This window comes from Triticum aestivum, chromosome 4A (assembly GCF_018294505.1).
Source record: "Triticum aestivum cultivar Chinese Spring chromosome 4A, IWGSC CS RefSeq v2.1, whole genome shotgun sequence".
Taxonomy (NCBI): Eukaryota; Viridiplantae; Streptophyta; class Magnoliopsida; order Poales; family Poaceae; genus Triticum; species Triticum aestivum.
The window spans coordinates 730127106-730136057 of record NC_057803.1 but is presented as its reverse complement, the minus strand read 5'-3'; the positions used below and the strand labels follow the sequence as shown (position 1 = coordinate 730136057).

At 46.9% G+C, this 8952-nt stretch overlaps 2 protein-coding genes across 2 annotated transcripts; both read right to left on the bottom strand.

The window, feature by feature from the left end:
• Positions 1-2508: 2508 nt before the first annotated feature.
• Positions 2509-3391, bottom strand: LOC123083439 (B3 domain-containing protein Os06g0112300). The gene is made up of 3 exons (XM_044505488.1): positions 3341-3391; positions 3124-3234; positions 2509-3025 (listed from the first exon to the last, which is right to left on the bottom strand). Exons 1-3 carry the CDS (start codon positions 3341-3343, stop codon positions 2693-2695), a joined length of 447 nt encoding a protein of 148 aa, XP_044361423.1. The 5' UTR covers positions 3344-3391; the 3' UTR covers positions 2509-2692.
• A 908-nt stretch (positions 3392-4299) lies between these two features.
• On the bottom strand, positions 4300-8799 carry LOC123088407 (5'-methylthioadenosine/S-adenosylhomocysteine nucleosidase). The gene is made up of 8 exons (XM_044510606.1): positions 8609-8799; positions 8439-8508; positions 7877-7968; positions 7593-7699; positions 7437-7511; positions 6998-7072; positions 6387-6479; positions 4300-4946 (listed from the first exon to the last, which is right to left on the bottom strand). Exons 1-8 carry the CDS (start codon positions 8685-8687, stop codon positions 4749-4751), a joined length of 789 nt encoding a protein of 262 aa, XP_044366541.1. The 5' UTR covers positions 8688-8799; the 3' UTR covers positions 4300-4748.
• Between the last annotated feature and the right edge of the window lie 153 nt (positions 8800-8952).

The window sequence follows — 8952 nt, the reverse complement described above, 5'->3', positions numbered from 1 at the left end:
GTCTAGCCAGCTCATGACTTGCCCTGTAAGCATCACGCTGATTTGGACTACCTGAATATTTCTTTTCCTGATGAGCTCCTGAATCACACTAATCATTGATGCATAGATGAACGCATTCGGACTTCTCACATCCAATAGCTTGATGGCCTCCGCACAGTCTGATTCTAGAGTGAAGGCATCCCGAGTCCAGTGCAGCGCGAGGGCGAGGCCCTCCTCCATCGCTGCAAGCTCCGAGTCGAGTGCATCGATGCCAACACATATCTGCCGGCTTGCCGCGAAGATCACGGCTCTCGTGTAGTCGCGTAGGATCATACCCGCGCCTGTTGTTCCATCATTTGCATATGCCCCATCAACATTGAGCTTCATCCTCCCTTCCTTAGGCGGATGCCACTTCTTCCTGATTTTCTTTCGGCCATCTCTAATATGCTTGTCCTGGTTACTCACTGATATGTATGACATTGTTTCCTTTCCTTTCACTACGTTGTTGTTATCGATGCCAATAATTGTACGTAAAATTTACGAAAAAGGGTTTCCCCCGCTTTATATTATAAAGCAACAACACTAAGCATCCAATAAGTCGGTTCAAAGTACAAGCAAGTCTCAAATCATCGCTAGGGGCACAGCAAGACAAGCCTCAAACAAAGAGAAAAAAGAAGCTAATCCGGCTCAGGAGGGGGTGGCAGTGGTGGTGGAGCTAATGCTGCAGCCGAGGAACGGAGACCCGTGATGATGTTGTCGATGACGTCCCGATCGCGCCACTTGCTAAGCGGTCTCCATAGCTGTAAGAAGCCACACATTTTGTAGATTGCATCAGTCACATGACAAGGAATCACGCGTTCGATGACTAGTTTATTGCGGATGCACCAGAGGGTCCATGCCAGGGTGCCCATAGCCACCCAGGTGGGAGCACGTCTTGGACTGGGGAGCCTAAGGATCTCCCCGAACAAGTCTGGAAGGTTGTCATGGTACCAAACGCCACCAACAACCTCCCGGAAGCAGCTCCATACGAACTACGCCGCCGGGCACCGGAAGAAGAGGTGGTTGCAGTCTTTCGGTACCATACAAATGGGACAAAGGCTGTCCCCAGGGCCATTACGCTTACGCACCTCCGTGCCGGAAGGCAGTCGGCCTCGGACCCATTGCCAGGGGAATATGCGGATTTTCAAGGGGAGTTTGATCTCCCATAACACCGATAGTTCAATTGTTCCGGGAGTGGGCACAATCGCCTGGTACAGGGATCTAGTAGCGAATCGGCCGCTTGGCTCCAGATGCCAGGACAGCGAGTTGGGCTCAAGGGAGGGGGTGTGGAGGGCAACACAATCGAGCAGCTCCTCCCATTGAGCGTGCTCCACCGCCCCGAAGGTACGGCGGAAGGCGATTGCGCCCATGTTAGCCAAAGCCACGGCCAGCAAAAGTTGTGGGCGGGCACATATTGAGAATAAAGCGTAAAACCGCTCCGCAAAAGGTCGAGTCCCGGCCCATCTATCAAGCCAGAATAGGGTGCCAGACCCAGAGCCCACTTTAATGGAGGTCCCAATACGCAAGACCGGCATCAGTTGGATCACCGATTGCCAGAATTGGGACCTTCCAGATCTAGAGGCGAATGCCAGAGGATACCCTTGTAGGTACTTTGCGCGGATAACCTCCAGCCATAGTCCACCATCACCGGTCTGAATGCGCCAAAGCATTTGGAGAGGACGGCAATATTCATCCGCTTGGATGAAATGATCCCGAGACCGCCCTGGTACGTGAAATTTAACCGTCACTGCCAACAGTATCAGCTATATAAATCAAAATATTTCAGTGATGATCCATTTAAGTTCAACTATATTTTCAGCTATAACGAACAAAGAAGATCACTGGAATACTACTCTAATGACAATAATTATTGTCTTTGTAATTGGAAATACAGTCTGAGTATACAGTTATTGCAGTTAACTGATTCAGCACCGCGCCGTCGCACAGGTCATCGCTGCACCGCACAGTCGCACACGTCAGCCGCCTAGACACATTCTTTGATGAGGAACCGGTTGTGGACAACGAAGTCTATCTGCCCGGAACCATATCACACTGCGCATATGAGACTTTCCATTTCGGATGTCACCTATTCCCAAGCTAACCCCCGTTCTCCTTTTTATTTTCCTTTTGCTTTTGCCAACAGTTGGTATGTGGGAGCAAGGTGTGAGCTTGAAGTATGGAGAGATACCTCATTTGCCAGTCGTATAAAATTTGCTATTTCTTGCATTGTTTCGACGGACAATTGTTTCTTTACATGTTCGACGGAGAATTGTTGTATGGTAGAAAGAAGGTGGTTAAATAACCCACGGAGCATAGAGACAAAACACTGGCCCATGGGCCTAATAAATTGCTCCTTCTGCAATAGTACCCTCCGAAAAACGTCTTACATTAAGGTACGGAGGGAGTATCTACAGTCAATTGTGCCAGATATTTTTGCATGGAAAAACCTTCATAAATCTTGAGGTGCGCAGATGCGGCCATAAGAAGAAATGAGGAAGATAATGGAATTGACGAAGAGTTCATGCATACTTGGTCATGGGCAAACTGATTATTTCATGACCGAATTACAAGACGACACATAGACCTAGAGAATGAAATGCAAGCTAATAATTTGGTGGTCAATGGCTTACAAGCAGAAGACATTGAATCGACTTGCACCAGCAACAAGTGAAGCTTAGCTTTGGTCCAAGATGACGATGGGCTCGTCGGTGGTGTCTCCTCTGGTTCCGAGATCCTCGGGCTCCGGCAGGCCACCACCTCGGAGCACCTGCACCTCGAGCACCACCTCGCCCTTGCCGACATCTTCGGCATCCCTGGACAGCAGCTCAAACACACACGCATCTCCGACCTGCAGCCGGTTGTGGACGGCGAAGTCCGCCCAGCCCTGGTCGAGCCTCTTCAGCTTGGTGTCACCGCAGTAGCTCATGATCCACGAGCTCCCGCGGCACCGGAGCACCACCGCCGCTCGCCTCGCCGGCAGCCGGCGCTGGAAGTGAGTCGGGATAATCTGCACGGTCCGGCGCAAGAAGCAGAGAAGATCAGGGCATGACCAATTGATTATGAAGCTAGCCGCCATTGTTGCAGGCTTGCAGCGTCATATCATACCAGCACATAGGGCTTCTGAACGTGGGTCTTGCACATGACAGCGGTGAAGAAGGGCCTGTCGCCGGAGAGTGGGGTGATCTCCTCATCTTCCTCAGCGCGCTGCTGCAAACCCTACTTTTCCACAGAAAAAATTATGCTCATATGCAAAAATAAAGGAAATCAAAATATTATGGAGGGGGGGGGGGGGGGGGGGGGGGGGAAGAGAGAAGCAGATCACCATGAGAGCACAGCAGGCAAGGAAGAAGAAGAGAGCACTTGCTTTGGATGATCTTCGGCCAATCGCAAAGGTGTGGAGCGACTGTGCAGCCAAATTTAAGCCTCCTCAACTTTACCAAGTTACAATGGTAAAAAAATAAAGCAAGAGAACCAACCAACCAGCAGTACTATAGAGTTAAAGCAATGAACTGATTTAGCACACATATAGAAATTTAGAGTTATTTTTCACTGCTCCCAACATTGGCAAGTATTCACTGCTCACTGCATTTTGTACTAGCTAGCATGTGATGGAGCTGCCAAGGTGCACCCATGACTCCTAGAGTTATTTTTCCTGTGCCAAATCCACGGGAGTTTCAGCGCCCATCATTTATATTTTAGCTTGCCAATTCAACAACTCATAGGAGCTACACTAACACCGCTCAGTTTTGCTAAATATTCTACAAAATCACACACATTGGCTCCAGGTAATTGCCAAATAAAAATTTACTTGCAAGGTAAGCACAATGTAAGATCGTGAACACGTCCACAAAATATTATACATCCAACAATCTGTCCCATGTTACATATTTCTGGAACGTCAGATTGTTAGGATTTCAGATACTATCAGAGGTGCCGTCGCTGCTCCCAGGAAATTCAAATGAGAAATTGGAAAACAAATTGGAGGTCTACAAATTACAGTTTGTCGCAATCATGTAAAAGAAAAGGATGCAGAATACTAGGTGGAACGCAAGAGTAACTGCTACAAGTGTACAAATATCAATATATTCTCAATGTTTATCCATTTAATTCCAACTACATTATCAACTACTACCTCTGTAAACAAATATAAGTCTTATATTTGTTTAAAGAGGGAGTACAAAAGAACAAAGATCTAACAAAAAGATTTTTTTTGTCTCCGTACGAGGTCTACAAATTATAGTAGGTAAAACAAAAGGTGCAAAATAGCAGGTAACAAAGAACTGAGTCCAACAAACAGTACTGTAGAATTATTGCAGTTAAATGGTACAGCATACATATGGCACAGCTGCTCCCAAAAATGAGTGCCTTTACTACTCACTGCATTTGGAAAGTATTCATTGCTCACTGCACTTGTGAAGCACCATGTGATGGAGCTGGCAAGATCCATCAACCATTGTGCTGAATCCATGGGAGTTCCAGTGCCCATCATTTATTCCAGTGTAACCATACACCACCTTATTAAGCCGAGCTTCACTAAGCTGCACAGTTTGTAAAATTCTACAAAATCCCATACAATGGCTCCGAGTAATCGCCAAGAAATTTTTACATAGGGGTTACGATAATGTAAAATCGTGTGTGAAACCCCCCAGGAAACATTATACATCCAACAATATATATTCAGGCTCCCTCAGTTTGTGGACCCCAGAACAGCATGGCGGAGTGTTCGGCGTTCAGAGATCAGAGATACATTTGCCGCTGATGAAGTCTACCACTTGCAAGACTGCCTGGTCCAGCGCCATCGTCACCGAGATCAGGTTTTGCAGAAACTCCTCGGCTGTTGGCTTCTCCCCATCAACAATGTCAGTCACAGCCTTGACAAAGATAGCGGGTGTCGAGAACAAGTCAGCAACATACGCCACCGCTGCTCCCTGGAATGGCAAACGAGAGGGAATAAAACAAGTATGAGATCTACAAATTACAGATTGTTAGCAGGTACACAAGAGATGGATGCAGAAAAGTAACAAAACTGAGTTGCCAGCCATAACCCATAATTAAAAAAAATGGCTATATTGGTGTTGATCTATTTAAGTTCAACTATAGCATCAACCAGCAAGAACTACACAGATCAGTAAAGAACTACTCAAAGCGATAATTCAAAATGGTGCCCAGGCTCATCTAAACCCGGTGAACAGTAAATTCAAAACAAATAGTAAAAAATATAAAAATAAAACCTGAAATTTTTTGGAATTGAAGATGCTCACGTGCGCAAGGTGCTTACAAATTTTCATGGTGTTTGGACATCGGAGGAGTTTGCAAAAAAAAATCGGCTATGAATAGTGTTCTTCTATGCACCCGATTTTTTTGGCACTTGGTCCTCAGATGTCCAAGCACCACGATATTTGCACGAACCTTGCGCACATGAACATCTTCGTTGCCTCAAAATTTCAGATTTTTTTACTTTTTTTTAATTTACTATTCACAACTCTAGATGGCAGCAGGGACGAAACCCACCAGGTTTTGCCTAACCAAAACCATCCCCACGAGAAAATCGCAAGCCCGGCCCCGTCCCCGTCACCGTGCGCGGGGCTAGATTTTTGCCCGTCCCCTAAAGCCATCGGGTTTTCTAAACCCACGGGGAAATCAGCATATTTAAGAAAACATATGGACTGGAGCTCTACCTCTTAGAACTAGAATTCCACTACTTGTGCTAAATGCTGATTCCGAAGCAACCGTGCTGACCGCAGTTGCAAAAGTATCACGTGCTAGCAGCCTCAAAGTTAGATAGCGTGTTCCACCAACTTTCCACCAATCTAACACACTGAATTTATCTTTGGACAATGGAACTAGCTCATCTTCCAGGTAACGGTCTAGCTCAGATTTTATCCTAAAAGATGTTGGCCATTTTCGAGCAACACGTTCATTGAAGAGTGGCATAAGGACTGGAGCTTGCAAAGAAGAGAATGAGCAAGATGGATGTCCATGATCATCATCACTCTCAAGATTATACTCCTCGAATACGCTTATTGTAGTATTTTGATGGGGATGGCGGGTTTCAGGTTCAAGTATTGTTGAAACGGGTTTCATATTTTACCCAACAACGGCCCCGCGGGGTTAAAAAGACGCCCATCCCCGTCCCCTAATAGGGTAAAAAAAAACATTGCCATCTTGATTCACAACCGGGTGGAGACTAGCAGCATCCTACTTAAAGGCTCTAAAAAAATATAGGTGCCTACAGAAGAACAAATACCCTCTGAAAAATTTAGATTTCTTAAAGTTGTCCAGGAGAAGTAGGGTGAACAAACTCCATTTGCGTGTTATTTGCTCATGTTTGTAATTCATAAGCTGAACTCTCAAGTAAAAGCATGTACCTCCATATCCTTGACTGTAGCTTCATTGCTCAGTATTGCTGTCTCATCATGGGGGGACATATCCAGAGAATCACCAGTTGACAGTTTCCCAACCTGAAACAGAGGAAGCAGAGCAACTTTAGAGAGGCTCCTAGCTCCTGAGCCTTGATATGCATTACTGAATGAAAACAAAAAATTCATTTCAGAAACAACACTCTTTTGAAATAAACAGCAAGGCATATTCATGTATATTCATGCCGTCAAGTATGGCCAAAAAAATAATCCAGCAGATTGACAAGTGGCAACAACTAGCATCCAGCGAAGCCCTATAAGGGCATCGCCAACGCTGGGCGCTAACCCAGGGTGCCAGGATTTGTTCCCCGATCGATCGGCAGTTGGGCATTCCAAACCTGGCGCCAGCTACGGCATCGGTGCAAAAAGGGTAACCGGGCGCTTGGGATTTTTTTGCCCCACAAGATAAGCGGCGAGATCAGCGGACGGCTTATTAGCATCCGAGATTAGCGGTTTTCATTGTAACAAGAGGCGCTAAGTTCCTTCTCTAATTCTACGAGATTTACTTTGTTCTCTAAGCGCCTATACAAGCGCATTCCAATGAAGATGGCCTAACTTACCTTCAAATTGAGTTCCTTCACTATATTTGGGGTTTCAAATGTTTTTCGTGCTCCAATTCCATAACTGTCAAAAACCTACACAAGAAAGACCATGTCAACATCAATAAGGTTTGAACAGAGAATGAAAGAATGACATAAGAGAGGAAATTTCTACAGAAGAAATAACATACTAAGCCATAAAGAGATATCAAACCACAAGCGTAAGCATTTAGTTCCACATGTTTAGCCGTGATGATACAACCAGAGCAGAGAACTCCTACTTATTCGAACAATATGGATTGGATTATTGAATTCATTTGGTAAAATTAGCTATGCACAATTCTGCACACATATGACTTCCTAATTTCAAACAACACTGAAGCTTATCAATGCAGTCCTGCTACAAGAAAATGGATGCAATTGCACTGTGGATAGAGAAGAAACATAAGACAGGACTCACAGGAATGGGTATTCTCCTGTCATGGAATGCAACATCTGAAGCTAAGAAGACATCCCCAATACCTGCTCCTCTGGCCTAAAACGGACCAAGACAGAATCAGCAAAACCGTAATGCATAAACGGTGGCATCAAACATCTGAAACAATGAAAACACTACCTTAAAACCACCAGCAGTACCAGCGTTGATGATAAGGTCTGGCTTCAACAATTGTATAGAAGCATAAGTCACCAGAGCTGCGGATACTGTACCAACACTGTCAACTCCTGAAAGAGATTAGCTCTCGGTAAGTCGGTAAGGAACAAAGTTGATCTATGGACAATTATACCAAGCAAACGACACTTCTTCAGAGAAGTTGATCAGAAAAACCGAACTGCCACTGATCCACAGAGAACATGTCCTCGCAGCCAGCTGGGAATACCGGCATAGTGGTAAGAACTTACCGAGCACAGGATCTTTTCCAGGCCAGACGAGATCGATGTGGAGGCCTTTGTAGTCGCCATGGTACCGCGTCCATGGGGCACCTTTAGGAAATCTGTTAGGTGTGCACCGACAAAGAAAGGCGTTAGCTTGAGAGCATCCAAAGAAATCTGAGGACCAACTGGTTCCAGCGTAATTCATGTATAGAGCATCTTGGGTTCAGTTATACAGTAACTAGCCATCCAACAAATCTGTCCAACTGAAACCGACTGCTGCTAAATTTTCCCAGCTCAACATCCATTCCAGCAACAAATCTATGCTGCACCTCCGCGCAGACGCAACCCTTGCAGCAACAACACAGGAGATCTACCTAGGCATACACTTGCGTCTAATCTCCACTGTGTTGTGCAGCTGCGCACCGAGCTAGTGGGCTATGCGTATCACCGCAGAACAACATGCCAAGTAACTAACAATCTAGCATGCCATATCGACCAGTAAGTAGCTGCTCATCCGTTTCTAAGTTCTGAATTCTGAACCAAAAGGGGGGAGGGGGGGGGGGGGGGGGGGGGGGGGGGGGGCACTGACATGGATTCGTCGGCGGCCGCCTCGACGAGCTGGAACCGGGTGACGAGCGGGAGCGCCTCCGTCTGCATCGCTGCAACCAACCAGACCCCCACACAGTGAGCAAGCAAGCAATCAAGCATAGCACGAGGGGCGGCGGGGAGGGAATCTTGCAGGGGGGAAAGCGCGCGCACCTATGACGACGAGGACCTTGGAGATGGCGCCGGCCTCGGCGGCGGCGGCGGCCGGCTCTTCGGAGGACGGCGGCGCCATGGCCGGACGCGCGAGGCTGCGGCGGCGCGGGACGGCGGCGGCGGGCGAGGAGGTGTCAAAGCCGCGGTTGGCTTCCTTATACACTTCCGTGGGGTGGCATGAATGGCGCCGCTTCCCGTTCCACCTGCCCACCGGCCACCCGAATTATTCGGCCCAGTAAGTGTGTCTGGGCTGGCTGATTCAGGTCAGCAAGGCCCATTCATTCGGCCTCGCTAGACTAGGAATGGCGCCATATATCTAGAAAAAATATATGTGTGTGTCTCAA